The sequence below is a fragment of the Triticum dicoccoides genome, chromosome 5A (genome assembly GCF_002162155.2).
Source record: "Triticum dicoccoides isolate Atlit2015 ecotype Zavitan chromosome 5A, WEW_v2.0, whole genome shotgun sequence".
Lineage (NCBI taxonomy): Eukaryota > Viridiplantae > Streptophyta > Magnoliopsida > Poales > Poaceae > Triticum > Triticum dicoccoides.
Window position 1 is genome coordinate 423,411,324 of NC_041388.1, and position 17,722 is coordinate 423,429,045.

At 50.2% G+C, this 17,722-nt stretch overlaps 2 protein-coding genes across 2 annotated transcripts; both read left to right on the plus strand.

Annotated features, from left to right (window-relative positions):
* Nucleotides 1–11,178: 11,178 nt before the first annotated feature.
* LOC119297512 lies at nt 11,179–11,824 on the plus strand. Its single transcript, XM_037575274.1, has one exon. It carries the CDS (start codon nt 11,259–11,261, stop codon nt 11,673–11,675), a length of 417 nt encoding a protein of 138 aa, XP_037431171.1. The 5' UTR covers nt 11,179–11,258; the 3' UTR covers nt 11,676–11,824.
* A 2,196-nt stretch (nt 11,825–14,020) lies between these two features.
* On the plus strand, nt 14,021–14,783 carry LOC119297513. Its single transcript, XM_037575275.1, has one exon. The coding sequence runs from the start codon at nt 14,135–14,137 to the stop codon at nt 14,549–14,551; it is 417 nt and encodes a 138-aa protein (XP_037431172.1). The 5' UTR covers nt 14,021–14,134; the 3' UTR covers nt 14,552–14,783.
* The last annotated feature ends 2,939 nt before the right edge of the window (nt 14,784–17,722 follow it).

Here is a 17,722-nt window from a genome sequence, read left to right on the forward strand (position 1 = left end):
GAGGAAGCACCTAGGTCGTGACATGTGGCGGTGGCGCGCTCTCAGTCCACTGATCGTTGCGAGGCAGCCGAAATAGCGCTCGTCAACGGATTGCTCTCGAAAAAATCAGCGAGATGGAAGAAACAGTCCTGTTGGGCGAAATATAGCCGTGGTGTTTATTCTACGTCTTCACGGTCCAATTTGGGCATAACGCGCGGTTAGGTCGCGACCCAATATGCCCGCTCGTCGTTTACTTGCCAGACCATTCGTTCGCTCTCTCGCGTACAATTGTCTTTTTTTTATATCCCGCTTGATACTTAGAAATATTCATCAGATCATCGTGAATTCAAAAAATGTTCAAGAACATTTAGAGAAATGTTTATGAATTAAGAAATGATAAAAACATTAGATTATTTACGGATCGAAATAGATTCTTGAATTTTAAAAATATTCAAAAAGAAATTGCATGGAATTTGAATATAGTTTTGAATTCAAAAGTGATTTAAAAACATTAATGAATTTATAAAACGTTCACACATCTTAAAATTTCATGGATTGTTAAATGTTCACAAATGTTTCAAAATTTCAGTAACTATGAAAAGGTTCAGGAAATTTAAAATATTTTTTACTTTTAAAAATTAAGGGAACAAATAAAGCCAGCAATAAAGATAAAAAAATTAGAAAATAAATTCATCGGAAGCTGGTATAAAAATCGCAGAAGAGAGGGGTCCCATCCACCTGAGAAGGAAAAAAGGTGGTGGCGCATGCACAAGAAGCTAATCCTATCGAAATAGGCTTTCGCCCCGCTTTATAGATAAAGCAAAGATCCATACACCCAACATCCAGATAAGCCATAAAGGTGGCGGCTTGGGCAACAACACAATAATGCCCAAGGAGAAACATATGAGAAAAGAAAAATAAGGCCACCTAGTGGCGGTCGACGGGCGAAGCTAGGATGACGAAATCGGACGTGTTGAATCCACGAGCGCATCCAGCATGGTGTCTAGACTCTCGCGGTCGTGCTGCCTAGCAAGTGGGTGCCATTACTGCAGAAAAGCAAGGAATTCAAACAAAGAGTCAGATGCCTGCCTCGGGAACACCTTCTTAATCACCATTTTATTTCTTGTCGTCCAAAGAGTCCATGACATGGCCGCAAAGATCAGCCACAATGTGCGGCGGTGTCGTCCTAGCAAGGTAGCCCTGGCCTGGAGGAAGTCCACGAGATCCAGGGCCTCCCAGTCGGGCCCTAGTGCCTCATGAACGAACTGCCAAAGGACCCGAGCCATCATGCACAAGAATATAATATGGGCCATAGTCTTCGCGACCCTGCATAAAGGGCAAAGTCCATCACCCGGCCCCTGTCGTTTGAGAACCTCGATTCCCGAAGGGAGGCAATCTCTAAGAAGCTGCCAAATGAAAATCTTTATCTTCAAGGGCATGGGGGCCTTCCACAAGTTAGATAGCCAAGGGATGACGGGGAGGCGGCCTAGAGCCTTGTATGCGGATTTGACGGGAAACTCACCCGAAGGTGAGAGCCGCCACGATACACTGTCCGGATAGTCTGACAACACTGGTGGCAGGGCTGCCAACACAAGAAGCTAATCCAGCCAGGCCATCAATGACATCTCGAACAACTGCCCAATATTACGGCATAATTGTTTAATTGGACTTTTGAACCAAAAAAACCTTTCCAACAATTGCCCTTATTAAAAAAATACAAGATGTTTTTGGGCAGCCCAAAAAGGGCGGGGCCGACTGCACACCCGGGCTGCTCCCGCAAGCCCAAAAATGAGTCGTCCGCAGGCCCAACCGTCACACCCAAAAACTTCCCGCAGCCACAAACCCTCCCATGTCACCGCCGCTTCATCGGATCCGGCTGCCATTGCCTTCACTGCATCACCCGCCGCTCGTATCCGTTGTTCCTCTACTCCAGTCGGCTGCACCGCCACCGCCCAGCCGCCACATCTCCCCATTTTACTGTCGTCACACCGTGCCACACCGTTGAGTCCATCTTCCACTGTCGATGATGCCACCGCAACACGCGAAGAGCCAATCCGGCTATCGCGGCGTTCGGGCAGGGAAATCTGGCCGGTTTAGCATCGAGTTTCAATGCGACGGCTGACGGTATTGGCTCGGCACCTTCGCGACGGCAGAGATCGCCGCGCGCGCCTATGGCTGTGGAGGCTCGATCGGCCTTGACATGAGCTCAACTTCCCGAAGATTGAGACACATGTGGATGCATATTTCATCGGCCCGATGGCAACCATTGCGTCCCGCTCGACGATGAGGGAGACCTGCAACGTCCTCGAGCATAGGGACACTCAGGAGAACAATGAGGTGGCTATGGCGAGTTCGTGAGGGAAAACCCACACCTCATGCAGGCGGATTTCTTCTAGAAGATGGACAATGAGCGCAAGAAGATGGAACGCATGATAGAGGATGACGCAGGGCCTTCATGGGTGATGAATATGCTGTCCGGCGACGAGGGTTTCGACATTGACTGAGAGGGCCTTGCGCATGAGAGTGATGAGTAGTTGTCTACTGTTTGTAGTGTCGGTAGTGTACTATGTTTAAAAGTTCGAATGTTTGCATCTTTGCATATTTCAAACTATTTGGAAGTTTGCAAGTCTGAATGTTTTGATGTTTGAATGTGTGAACATTTGAAGTTTTATTCACAACAATGTGAACATTTGAAGATTGCCATGATGTGCATGCAATATGCTCAAGTAGTTTGGATGTTTTAGCATGTTTTGAGTGCCCTAAAATAGGGCAACATGTTTCTGCAAAGAAAGAATGAATAAGAACAATTTTGAGTGCTATAAAATTACTTTTTAGTGTCCTAAATTAGACTCCAATAGTTTTTTCCTCCTTAAATATGACAGTTCTTGAAGATTAGACATGGTTCTGTGTAACAAGAGCGAAATAGAAAATTGAGAATGGGCTGACAGTGAGAGGTAAGAGCATCTCTACTCTAGCCGATCCCCTAAATCCGGTTAGACGAGTAAAACAAATTTCGGTTTTACTTCTCTGACCGGCACCTAGCTGATCCCCTGAAGTCTATAGTGGAGTAAAAAATTACTCCTCGGCTCCGCCGACGCCTAATTATACTCGGGCTCAACCCGGCCGGGTAAAATTTGTGGCCTCTTTTCCGTGCCCCTCCCCCCTCTGCATCGTCGCGGCGCACCTGTCGGCGACTAACCACCACCTCTGCCGCTACCTCGCTGCCTCCCTTGGCCCTCGCCGTCATTCTGTTGTTGTCCGAGCCATTCGATGGCCATCGCCAATGCTGGAGTCGAGCGAAAACGCCGCAGCCGCGTCCACCATTTCGCTGGGAACCACCTCGGATCCTCTTTCTTGTTGGTTGGACGACATCTCACCGGCATTGCGAACCTTTGCTGATCTTTCCCACTCCTCAGCGCCTGCTCATTTGAGCTCTATGTTGCAGGTCGGCCGATACTTCTCCACCGCCTTGCAAAAGTTCGACGATTTGCCTAGGTGTTTTTTTTGTTATTTTGTCTCATTTTGTTTGGCCGAGTTGAACTGACTGAGTCGTTTGAATTGAAGATGAAGAGGCTCAGAGATATGATCTTCGAGGACTCATCGTCATCGGAGGAGGAAGAAGATGGCGATGGCTATGAAATTGTCCTCCGCATGATTTTCAATGATGATATTCGGCGGTCGAAAAGAGAATCGCAGTTTGGCCGGATACAACTCAACCGTGATCGAGCGGAGGTCCGGGCCAACATTATGAGAGTTTATTTTGACCCTAATCCGACCTATCCGAGGAAGTATTTTGCCGCCACTTTCAGATGCAAACAAGTCTTTTTCTCACCATTTCACAAGCCGTGGAGAAGTATGACGGTTGGTTCAAGCTTTGAAGGAATGCATGCGGAGAGATAAGCGAGAGCCCTTTGATAAAGTGCATTGCGGTTGTTCGAGTTCTTTGCATATGGGTGTTCGGCCGATGCAATTGACGACTATGCCTGCATTGGGAAACATACAATCTTGGAGGCCATTCGAAGGTACACGAAAGCAGTGATTGATGTCTTTGTGCTGGAGTACTTGAGGGCACCCAACGAGGAAGAAACCCAGAGGCTTATGATAGAGAGTGGAGCAAGAGGATTGCCTGGGATGCTTGGATTAGTAGACTGTATGCGCTGGACCTGGAAAAATTGTCCTATAGGATGAAAAGGTCAGTATAAATGCCACTGCAACAATCCCACGATCATTCTTGAGGCTATTGCATCAGAGGATCTATGGATTTGTTATTCATTCTTTGGATTGCCTAGCTCACACAATGAACTGAATGTGCTTTTAAGATCACCACTGTTTGTTAGGCTTGTTGCGGGACATGCTCCTCCTTGCAACTCTACGTCAATGGTCATGAGTACACGATAGACTACTACCTTGCGGATGTCATCTATCCTTCATGGGCCACATTTGTCAAAAAAATTCCGCACCAAAAGGTAACAAAAGTTCTTACTTTGCAACACATCAAAAGTCTACTACTCCCCCGTTTCTAAATATAAGCCTTTTTAAATATTTCAATGTGGACAACATATGGATGTATATAGACATATTTTATAGTGTAGGTTCACTCATTTTGCTCCGTATGTAGTCCGTATTGGAATCTCTAAAAAAGCTTATATTTAGGAACGGAGGGAGTAGAAAGGATGTGGAGAGAGCTTTTGTGTGCTTCAGGAAGCGCTTTGCAATCGTTCGTGTCCCTGCCAAGTATTGGAACTCCAAAGTTCTATGGCAAATCTGACTTGTTGTACCATTTTACATAACATGATCATTGAAGATGAGAGAGGAATGCCCATCACTATTGAGAATCCTGTTAAGCAGAACACGATCGAAAAAAGAATCAGGCGTTACTTGAAGCGCAACGGAGGATTGAGAACCTAGAAGTTAATAACCAGCTCGACCATGATCTTGTTGAGCATCGGTGTCATCTCCATAGCACTTCGTAGTCGTGCTATCATGCTATGTACTTTATTTGGACCATTCGGTGTGTTTGAATTTGAATAATTTGATTTCTAAACTATGAATGTGTAATATTTATGAATTGTGTGAAACTTATTTATGTTAGACTGTATTTACATGTGTATATTGTAACGTTGTATACCACCTCATTATATATATATATATGTGATAGGCCACCCCTAGAGGGTTGTGCCGGTTCCCCCCAAAGCCTATTGTCTTACATGGTATCACGCTAGGTTACGCCCGTTTCCACCTAAAAACCCTAAACCGCCGCCGCGCCCGCCGTCGCCGTCGCCCGACTGCTATGACGTCCGCCGATGCGTCCGGCTCCACCGCCACCGGTTTTCTGCCGGCCTCCCTCGCGGCACTTCTCTCGAGGCCGCTGGATGCCGCCTCCCTTCAGGCGCCGATCGGGACACGGAGCGTCGGCTCCCTCTTCGCGCTCCCACCGGCTGCTACTTCGCCCGGGCAGGCGCTTGTGGCCCACACCGCCGCCGCCCCGTCAACCACGGCTGTCGCGCCCTCGGCCACTGCGCCGCTGGTGGCGGAGGACGTCGCGCTGGCAGGCTTCGAGGCGTCAACCGCGGCCATCGCGCCCTCTGTCACCGCGTCGGCTGCCCCTCTGACTGTCTCCACGGTGGTCTCACCTCAGCCAGTCTCCTCGATGGGATCGCAGCCGCCGCCGCCGTTTCACTTCGGCCATCTCATCACCATCAAGTTGTCGTCGGACAATTACATCTTCTGGCGCGCGCAGGTTCTTCCGCTTCTTGGGAGTCACTATCTGCTTGGCTATGTCGACGGCTCTCTCCCTTGCCCTCCTGCGCTGGTTGACAGCGTGCACGGTCCGGTCTATAATCCGGCTCACCGTGTCTGGACAGGGCAGGATCAGGCGAACCTCTCCTCCATCCAGGGGTCGCTCTCTCCGGCCGTTGCTGGGCTTGTTGTCTTCGCCAAGACGTCCCACGAGGCATGGACTATTCTTGAGCGCTCGTTTGCGGCACAGTCGCAGGCTCGTGTATCTGGGCTCCGTCGCCAACTTGGGGAGTGTCAGAAGCTTGACTCCACCGCCACTGAGTTCTACAACAAAGTCAAGAGTCTCGCCGACACGCTGGCCTTCATTGGACAGCCCCTCACCGACTCCGAGTTCAACTCGTTTATTGTCAATGGTCTTGATGAGGAGTATGACGCCCTAGTCGAGATCATCAATGAGAGAGGCAACTCCACGCCCATGCCAGCACACGAGGTCTTTTCACGCCTCCTGCTTACTGAGCAACGAGTCGAGACGCGCCGATCCAGGGGCAACGGCGCCCTCTCGGCAAACGCCGCCACCAAGGGTGGTCGCTCCTCTGCTTCATCCAGGGCTCCTTCGGGGCAGTCACCACCACCCGCCTCGGCCCCTCCTCCTACTGCGACGCTACCAGGGGCTGGCGGTCCACGTGTGTGCCAGCTTTGTGGTCGCGATGGGCACTGGGCCTCGAAGTGTCACAAGCGCTTCCAGCGGGGTTTTCTTGGTCTCGGCAATGACGGGAAGGATACACGCAACTTTGCTCGTCAGGTCGCCATGGCTGATCGTCCGCCGCCGCAGAATCCACAGGGACACACTCAGTCCTACTCCATTGATCCCCACTGGTACATGGACTCTGGGGCGACAGAGCACCTGACCAGTGAGATGGGGAAGCTTCACACTCGTGAACCCTACCATGGCTCCGACAAGATCCACACCGCCAATGGAGCAGGTATGCACATCTCTCATATTGGTCAAGCATCACTTCTCACTAGACATGCCAATAGGAGTCTTCAACTTCGCAATGTTCTTCGAGTTCCATCTGTGACACGTAATCTTCTTTCAGTTCCTAAACTCACTCGTGATAATAATGTGCTTTGTGAATTTCATTCTTTTGATCTTTTTATTAAGGATCGGGGCACGAGGGACATTCTTCTTAGTGGGCGGCTCTGCCAAGGTCTCTATCGTCTGGAGCATCCTGGCGTCGCTCGCGTCTTCAGTGGAGTTCGGGTATCTTCGTCACAGTGGCATGCTCGTCTTGGTCACCCGGCCACACCTATTGTCCGGCATGTTTTGCGTCGTCATGAGCTTCCTAGTGTGTCTAGTAATAAAGATGTAGCAGTGTGTGATGCTTGTCAGCAGGGGAAGAGTCATCAACTTCCTTTTTCGGAGTCCAGTCGTGAGGTGAAACATCCTTTAGAACTTGTGTTTTCAGATGTATGGGGTCCTGCTCAGACTTCTGTTAGTGGTCATAATTACTATATCGGTTTTGTTGATGCTTACAGCCGCTTTACTTGGCTTTATCTTATCAAACGTAAATCTGATGTGTTTGACATTTTTGTTCAGTTCCAAAAACATGTTGAACGCCTTCTCAAGCACAAAATTGTTCATGTTCAATCGGACTGGGGTGGCGAGTATCGCAACATCAACTCCTTCTTTCAGTCGCTTGGGATCACTCACCGTTTAGCATGTCCACATACACATCAGCAGAATGGTTCAGTAGAACATAAGCATCGTCACATTGTTGAAGCTGGTCTGACTCTTTTGGCCCATGCATCTATTTCGTTTCGTTTTTGGAGTGATGCTTTCACCACTGCATGTTTTCTCATCAATCGTACTCCCACTCGTGTTTTGAATATGAAGACTCCCATTGAAGTTCTCCTTAATGAACAACCGGACTACACCTTTCTCAAGGTGTTTGGGTATGCTTGCTGGCCCCATCTCCGTCCATATAACAAGCGTAAGCTCGAGTTTCGTTCCAAGAAGTGTGTTTTTCTTGGTTATAGCTCTCTTCATAAAGGATACAAATGTCTTCATGTGCCCACTAATCGTGTCTACATCTCTCGGGATGTTGTGTTTGATGAGCATGTTTTTCCCTTTGCCAAATTCCCTGTGTCCACTACCGAGCCACCTGTCATGCATTCATCCTCTGTTGCTTCTGACCAATTTGATGATGTTGCATATTCTCCTCTATTGTTGCCTAACCATGGTGCAGGCACTGGTCGTGGGGCTCATTTGGAGATTCTGGAAGTGCCATCTTCCTCTTCGTCGCCATCGCCTTCATCCTCGGCACCTTCTGTTGTGCATGAGGAGCACATGGCGCCCCTGCATGGCCTCGGTTTCCGTGCTCATGCACGGCCGATCGACGTCCTGGCCCGGTCGCCTCTGGCTTCTGGGCTGCCTTCGCCATCGTCGCGCCCTGCAACCCCGCCGATTGGGCCGGCCTCCTCGGTCCCCGTCTCGCCCAGGGCGTCGGGGCAGTCATCACCAGGCCTGGCCTCGCCCGCCCCTGCCTCGCCCAGGGTGTCTGGGCCCTTCTCATCAGGGTCGGCCTCGCCTGCTCTCGCCTCGCCAAGGCCGTCTGGGCCGGTGTCACCGGAGCTGGCCTCGCCCACTCTCGGTTCGCCCATGGCCTCTGAGCCCCTGTTGTCGGGCCAGTCTTCGCCATGCAGCCCGGAGTCGTCTGTCCCGAGCTCGCCTGAGGTGATTCCTGCATCTCCGGCGACCGTCACGTCTCCGTCACCTTCGCCTCCGCCGGCTCCTGTTGCTGCTCTACGTCCACATACGCGCAGTCGGAGTGGCATTTTTCAGCCTAAGCAACGTCACGATGGCACAGTTGCTTGGTTAGCGGCGTGCATGTCTGCTGCTCTCGCAGATCCATCCTCTGAGCCACGCACGTATCAAGCTGCTATGCGCATTCCTCATTGGAGAGAGGCCATGGAGCAGGAGTATCAAGCGCTTCTTCGCAATCAGACATGGACTCTTGTTCCTCCACAATCACGGGTAAATGTCATTGATTCCAAATGGGTTTTCAAAGTGAAGAGGCATTCTGATGGGTCCATTGAGCGCTATAAGGCTCGTCTGGTTGCTCGTGGTTTTCGACAGCGTTTTGGACTTGACTATGAAGACACCTTCAGTCCAGTGGTCAAGCCTACTACCATCAGACTTCTTCTCTCTCTGGCTGGTACTCGAGGTTGGTTTCTTCGTCAGCTTGATGTTCAAAATGCTTTTCTTCATGGTGTCTTGGCGGAGGAGGTTTACATGCGCCAGCCTCCGGGTTTCTCTGATCCGGATCGCCCTGATCATCTCTGTCGTCTGTCCAAGGCAATTTATGGTCTGAAGCAGGCTCCTCGTGCTTGGCATGCTCGTCTTGCAATGGCTCTTCGTGCTCATGGTTTTGCATCATCAACTGCTGACTCCTCATTGTTTCTTCTTCAAAGGCCTGAGGTTACTATGTACTTGTTGGTCTATGTAGATGATATCATTTTGGTCAGCTCCTCTCAGTCGGCTGCTACTGCGCTTGTTCGCTCACTTGGTGCTGATTTTGCGGTCAAGGACCTTGGGAAGCTTCATTACTTTCTTGGTGTGGAGGTTACTTCTCGTGCTGCTAGCCTTGTTATGACGCAGAAGAAGTACTCTCTGGATTTGTTGCAGCGAGCTGGGATGCTTAAGTGCAAACCGACGACTACACCCATGTCTACCACTGATAAGCTCAATGCTGTTGATGGTGTGCTTCTTTCTTCTTCTGATGCGACAGAGTACAAGAGTATTGTTGGTGGGCTCCAGTACTTGACGATCACGCGACCAGACATTTCCTATGTTGTTAACCGAGTCTACCAGTATCTGCAGTCACCCCGTGACACTCATTGGTCTGCTGTTAAGCGGATTTTGCGCTATATTCGTTTCACGGTGGCTCATGGTTTGCATATTCGGCCGTCTGACTCTGGTTGTCTTTCAGCATATTCTGATGCAGACTGGGCTGGCAATCCGGATGACAGGCGATCCACGGGGGGTTATGTTGTCTTCTTTGGCTCTAACCTGATTGCCTGGAGTGCTCGGAAACAGGCTACTGTCTCGCGTAGCAGTACTGAGGCTGAGTATAAGGCTGTGGTCAATGCCACATCAGAGATCATCTGGGTACAGTCCTTGCTTCAGGAGTTAAGTATACCCCAATCACAGCCTCCTGTTCTTTGGTGTGATAACATCGGTGCTACATACCTTTCTGCAAATCCGGTATTCCATGCCCGAACGAAACACATTGAAGTTGACTATCACTTTGTGCGTGAACGTGTCTCTCAGAAGCAATTACAGATCAAGTTTATTTCTTCCAAGGATCAACTTGCTGACATCTTCACCAAGCCATTGCCTTTGCCACAGTTTGAGACTTGCAGACGCAATCTTACCCTTCTAGATTCATTAGAAAGTGGCTAAGATTGAGGGAGGGTGTTAGACTGTATTTACATGTGTATATTGTAACGTTGTATACCACCTCATTATATATATATGTGATAGGCCACCCCTAGAGGGTTGTGCCGGTTCCCCCCAAAGCCTATTGTCTTACAATTTATTATCTTTAGTTTTTATATGTGTGCTAATATGTAGTCAAGTTTATTTCGATGGCTGAAAATGAAAAGAATTTGACAAACATAGAAATTTACTCCACTAATTTTAGAATTTCGGTTAGGTCTGACAAAAAATTAGTGGATCAAATTTGCTCCACTATAGCTAACTCGACGTTTATTCCTCTATTATTTTTTAGGGATCTGACCGGAGATAGTATAAGAGCACGGAATGAGAGGAGAAGCTTCTCCAAATTTATAGCCACCAATCGACGATAGAAACCGGTGGCCGGCGTGGTATTGCAGTGTCAGTACGGGTTGACATCCTCTGCAGTACTGTACGGTGATGTAGTGCGGATGACACGTAGGACCGGGTCCACATGTTAGTGAATGTACTGTACCGTACAGTACTGCAGAGGATCCCAACCATGTCGGTACACCGTCCAAAAACCATCCTGGCACCTGTTAGTCAATTGGTAAGGCACCTGTTGAACACGCGTACCATCCAAACCCAGCTGCTGCTCCTGCTCGTCTCAAACAACGGGAGGTGTTCATGCTCTATGGGCGCCCAGTGCGCGTGGGACGAGCACGACGTCGACACTCTCGCTTGCTTCGGCAGTCAACGCAACACGGCCTTTTGCTTCGAGGTCTTTCCAGAGCGCGCGCACCGCCGTCCACGCCGTCCCCGCGTATTAAAAACTCGCCGCCGCCGTTGATGTCAAAACCGTGGTGCGACGCGGCGAGACCAGCCAACACCACAGTTAGCATGAACCCAACATATTCCCGTGGGCAAAACAAATACGGTAGTAGAAGCTGCGCCAGATATAAATAGGTGCCAACACATCTTTACATTTCCTCAAACCAACCGAGATCACATCACACAACACACAACAGACGACACAAAAACTCCTGAAACTAGCGTCGGTACGCACCGAGAGCTTCTTCTGAAGATGAGCGTGGAGATCCTGGACGGGAAGACGGTGCAGAGCTTCGTGGAGGACGAGGGCGCCTTCAACGCCTCCGTCGACGGCCGCTTCGCGGCGCTCGATGCCAACCACGACGGTCTCCTCTCCTACACCGAGATGGCCGGGGAGATCATGAGCCTCCGGGTCCTCGAGAAGCACTTCGGTGTGGACGAGGCCGGCGCCGTTGGTCCCGACGAGCTCGCGAAGCTCTACCGCGGTCTGTTCGCGCGCTTTGACCGCGACGGAGACGGCGCGGTGGACCGCGACGAGTTCCGGGCAGAGATGAAGGAGGTCATGCTCGCCGTGGCCAACGGGCTCGGCTTCATGCCGGTGCAGATGGTGGTCGAGGAGGGGAGCTTTCTCAAGGTGGCCGTGGACCGGGAGCTGGCCAGAGCTGCCTGACCGATTTTGTTTGTACTACTACGTGTGTATGCGAGGCATTATGCGAGTAAGGATAATGTTTTTGTTTTTTTTTCAAAACGAGAAGTGAGTACTAATGCTGAAGCCTCAATGGCATTCAGCTATATCTACGTGATTGTGTATTTCATAGACGAATTTGTCCCATTAATAAGTTAATTTGTCGATTAATCCCTACTAATAGGGCCACCGATAGCCAATAAAATAAATAAATCATCCGATTAATTGATAAATTAAAGATTAATTTATCAATTAGCTTATTAATTTTCTGCTCGCCCGCCAGCCCAGAAGCTAGCAATTAATGATTTCCTCACCAATGGGTTTATGTACTATTTTCATACAAGTTAAAGGTCGGGCATATGATAAAATATCGACTGCTCAATAATTAGTTAGAACCATGACATTTGTTCCAAAGGGCATCTCCAATGTTCATTCTCAAATCGTCTGCATTTTATTGGGACCTATTTTATCATTTAATGCGGTATTTCATCTATCTGCCAACCGGTATGTCCGCTTTTCTACAAAACGAGGATCATGAAGCTTAGTGAACATTCGGACCGTTCCCACGTCCGCGACGGACAACTCGAACCCACCCAAAACTCTCTCCCTTGCCCGCGCCCCTTCTAAAGCGAAGCCGTTGCCATGTAGCGCCGCATACATGCCGACGCAGAGCGGATGCGACTTCTCACTGGTGTCGGCACTGAAGCGGTGTGTCCACCGAGAGTGCCGCCCATGCCGCATCCCGGTGCCCGCACCTGTTCAATACCGAATAGATGTGACTAGACGGGACGGATATTTGCCGCATTTAAATGGGTTGCCCGCCATTCGCCGTCCGTCATTAAACATACACGCCAGCGGAGAAACCAACTTCGGCATGCGCATTGACACACCGCGCCGCTTGGCATGGTTGGCGTCCGCTATTTAAACAAGGCCTCGCCCAGCACAAAGCACACTACACCTAGTCTTGCTTCACATCCTCCTCTGTGCACCACTTCTGCCATGACCACATGGTCTAGTGCGTTATGGGCGAGCCTTTCGACGAAGTAGAAGCACAAGCTGGCTACCCTTGCGGGCAACTGGCAGAGCCGTTGTTTGAGGCGGACAGAGGCTGGCATGTGGGCCGGCTCCCCGAAGTTCTTCGACGACGACCCGGCGATGGAGATGGCCTCCGACGATGACTCGGCGCCCCTGCGTGCGCCGTTCCACACCGACTTGACCATGGAGCAAGCGCATGCACATTTCATCACCGCCATGGCGAAGGAGCAGCTGGAATCATAGCTAGTGTTGGTGTTCCGGCAGGCGTAACCGGATCCGCTGCCTCGACGGAGAGCTCACCAAGATTGGCAAGGAATGGCGCTAAGCCACATCTCCACCAATGTTGGCTGGGCCAAGGCCGTTGCCGGCAGGGCACCACGGCCGGGGTCGGCAACGGCTCCTCCGCGAGCGCCAGGCCGCGACCGGGCAAGGCTTTCACGGCCCGCGTCCTTCCATAGCTAGAAGAACGACGACGGTAACACGAACGACGACGACGGAACGACTGCCAGGGCAGCCAAGTGTACGATGTTGTTCGCCCGCTACAAGTTAGACACCTAGGGTGTTTTTCTTTATTTTTTGTTATACGGTTTTTATGTAAATTATTATGTCTAAACTTTGCTGAAATCCGTCATGTTTGATAAAAAAAATCAAGTTCGTGTCACCATCGTACGGAGCTGTTCAAGAGGATTCGCCCATCACGTGTTCGACGAAATGTCGGGGCGAACATGTCAAAACATGCGCCCGTTCTTGTTGGACGCATCGGCCGACCCAAATCAAAAGAAAAACACGCACAGGCGGACAAGTGATCCAAACAGATAAAAAACAAACAAAATGGGTGTCCGTTTGGTTAGAGTTGCTCTAACACTCGCAGGATCCAGATCCCACAGCTGCAGCAAGCTTGTAAACCGTGTGAGGACAAGAAACAGGGGCCTTGAGCTAGGCGTACGGTGCGCGTACGACGACTCGTAGTCGGCCGTCGTTACTCTTTTGACCGATGACCGATCAGTGTCAATGTCATGGCCTTTGCTTGGAGGGCTTTTCCATGTCGTCGCACCTACGCATATTCCGCGCGTATTAAAATTCTTGGGCACGAGACGCCGGCGTTGCTGTCAACACCCTTCTGCGACGCGGCCGACACCAGCCAACACCACACGATTCTGTGGGGAAGACAAAATAGTATACTACTACCAGTACTACTTTGGAGAGACTTTGCTTACATCTGAAGCGAGTCTCGTCAACCTCGGCGCATCCCACAGCGATATTGCCGACCACCGTAAACCAAATGATAAATACCGGCCAAGGGCCAACACCTCTTCCCCACGTCCACAAACCGGCCGAGATCACAACACACAACACGAGAAACTCCCGAAACTCCAACATCAGTTGCAGCAGAGAGATTTCTTTTCAAGATGAGCGTGGAGATCCTGGACGGGAAGACGGTGCAGAGCTTCGTGGAGGACGAGGGCGCCTTCAACGCCTCCGTCGACGGCCGCTTCGCGGCGCTCGACGCCAACCACGACGGCCTGCTCTCCTACGCCGAGATGGCCGGGGAGCTCATGAGCCTCCGGGTCCTGGAGAAGCACTTCGGCGTCGACGAGGCCGGCGCCCTGGGGCCCGACGAGCTCGCGGGGCTCTACCGCGGCCTGTTCGCGCGCTTCGACCACGACGGCAACGGCACCGTGGACCGCGACGAGTTCAGGGCTGAGATGAAGGAGGTCATGCTCGCCGTGGCCAGCGGGCTCGGGTTCGTGCCGGTGCAGATGGTGGTCGAGGAGGGAAGCTTTCTCAAGGTGGCCGTGGACAGGGAGCTGGCCAGAGCTGACTGACCGATTTTTGCTTCTGCTTGTACGAGCACGTGTATGCTGCAGAGTAGTAGTATGAACCAGGCATCGTTAAGTCAGTAATAATCGTTAAGTGAGCTAATGTTTTAAATTTTTCTTTCGAGACGAGGACTACAAATGCGGAATGCCATTAGGCTATGTATAAGTGTGCTTTCGCAAAAAAAAGAGGCTATGTATAAATGTGATTGCATATTTACAGTGGCAGTTATGATTATTACTTTTTTTTTTGCGAGGGTAAAAGAGATTTTATTCCATAATCACAGGGTTACAGTCAAGAGGCAAAAGTTCCTCCACGCAAGGTGGACCTCTACCTAGCCATACAACAGTGGTACTCTCCGTACGACTATATGAAGCCAATCGATCTGCTATCCTGTTTTGTTCACGCTTAATTTTCGACGGAATAAACTCTCTTACACCCATGTGCCTCTGAATCTCAGCTACCAAATGTCCATAAGCGGAGTATCGAAGATTGTCCCCTTTCAACGCCATGAAAGCTTCTGACGAATCGGTTTGGACAATAATAGGCCCCTCCCCGTGCTCAATAGCAAGTGCCATCCCTTGCATTAAAGCATGTAGTTCCGCTTCTAGGGCGTCATTGTAGTTAAAGATACATCGATATGCCGCAAAGATGACGCTACCGTCGCTTCGTCTCAGCACCATCCCCGCTGCTGCTGAACCATCTGCCTCCGAGAACGCACCGTCGACCGACAGTGCGGTTTGGCCAAGGGAGGGTTTTGGCCATGGCAGCACCGGTGCATGTATTCGCGCCTTAGCTGGCGCAGCGACGAACGTAGACATCTTGCCCTTGATTATATCTTCTGTAGTATACCTTCTGGCCAGTTGAAGTGAGGACATGTAGCTCTGTAGATAATCTGCCGTCGCCGCGGTCGTTGGAATAGACTTAGCGTGGGTGAGGTCATTGCGTAGCGACCAAATCCTCCACAAGAGCATGATTGTCCAGTCCCGCATAGCATCATCGCAGTTCATCAGTATGTTCAGGAGCCAATCCTTCCCGGTGTCCTTCAACATCTGATTGTCTGGCAAAGGCCAAACCTGGCGCATATGATTCCATAGCAATTGTGTGTGATCACATGTGATGAGAGCATGGAAACTTGATTCCTTCTCTAAGCCACATAACGGACAAGTGTCCCTAGTAGCTATGTGTCTGTGTTTCTTGTATGCGTTGGTGGCTAAAGCCCCAGCCACCACTTTCCAGGCTAGAATACGCATCTTGAGGGGCAACTTGGCATGCCAAATACGTCGCCAAATCACCTGATGTCCTCCCGGAGCCGAACTAGATGACCCCAGGCCTGCTTGCCCATCGGATGTAGCGAGCCGGTAAGCGCTTCTAACCGTAAAACTGCCACTTCTTTCTGGGAACCAAGCCAGAAAATCTTGCTCTCCTCTAGGTGATGTCCGGATCTTTAGAATTTTAGCGATGTCCATATCCCAAAAGTACTGCCTTAACCTGTTTACATTCCATGCTCCAGACTTCTCCAAGAAATCAGCCACCCAGTTGTATCTGCAATTTCTTTTTGGGGTTATTGGTTTGAAGTCGTTCCTCCTGGGAATCCACGGGTCCCTCCAAGTTCTGATCATAGTGCCGTTTCCAACTCTCCAAATCAAGCCTTTCTTCAACAGTTCGAGGCCATGAGTGATTCCTTTCCAAACCGCAGAAGAGCTGGACGGGAACACCGTGTCCAAAAGATTACTGTTGGGGTAGTATTTCGCCCGAAGCAGGCGAGCACATAGGCTGTCTGGGGTATGTAGTAATCTCCAAGCTTGCTTTGCAAGCAACGCTTGGTTGAAGGCGCGCATGTCCTGGAACCCCATGCCCCCCATATCCTTAGGTAAGGTCATCTTCTCCCAGCTTAGCCAGGCCATTTTCCTCTTACCATTCTCCACTCCCCACCAATACTGCCTCATCAACCTTGTTAGGTCATCACACACGAATACCGGCAGGCGGAAGATACTCATCGCGTAGGTTGGAATTGCTTGTGCCACCGCCTTAATCAGTATTTCCTTATTTCCAACTGACACATACTGTTCACTCCAATCCACTAATCTTTTCCGTAGCCTATCTTGCACGGTCTCAAATTGCCCTTTATGTACTCTACCTTCCGGTACAGGTAAGCCCAAGTACTTAGGTTCAAAAACTTGTTGTGTCACTTCCAGAATACCCTTCATCTCTTCCGCCACCGCCTCGGGACAGTTGTCCGAAAAAAGGATGGAACACTTTTCAGGGTTAATAAGTTGACCCGTCGCTCTGGCATAAGTGTTCAACAAACCTTTCACAATGGTAGCTTGGGGGCTTGAAGCTTCAAACAATAGCATAGTATCATCGGCGAACAATAAATGCGAGATAACAGGAGCACCACGGCAGATCGAAACCCCCTTCAACTCTCCCTCATGCACCGACTTGGATAACAAGGAGGACAGAGCGTCAGCTATAAACAGGAATAGAAAGGGAGACAGGGGGTCACCCTGCCTTAATCCCCGAGAAGGAGAAAATGACTCCAGTAGCTTTCCATTAAATTTAACCGAGTATTTCACAGACTTCACACAGGCCATAATCCATGTTATCCACTCCATCGAGAACCCCCATTTTATTAGGGCTTGCTCCAAGAATTCCCAATCTACACGGTCATATGCTTTCGAGAGATCCAATTTGTAAGCACAAGCAGCAGGACTGTTTGGTTTCATAGTTATGATTATTACTTCAAGGTTGGGCATTTCATTTGGTGGTTTGTCGTGCTCGAAGTTTTCCTGTTTCAGTTTTGTAAAACATCAGGTAACTGAAATTTTTCATCGTGTCGGTCACTTCTCTGCTTCGCCCCAAGCGAGAAACGGGAAGGTAGTGGATGGCCACAGACTAAACGGCGAGTGTGAGCCATGAACGAGCGGGAGCCGGTGACGCCACGGCTAGTCGCATAGTCGACGGTGGAGCGAGTCCAAAACTTGACTAGTGCAGGTTAGGGGTATGAGTGTAATCCTTGTGTAACACTTCTTTCCAACCTAACGATTGAGCGCTCACACATGTTGGCTCTGGAGGAGAAAGGATGACTGCCACCAGGGCCGGGCCGGCATAATCCGGGCCCTATGCGAAACTAAAAATTGGGGCCCTATTTCACAAAAAAATGAACTAACGAGCAATTA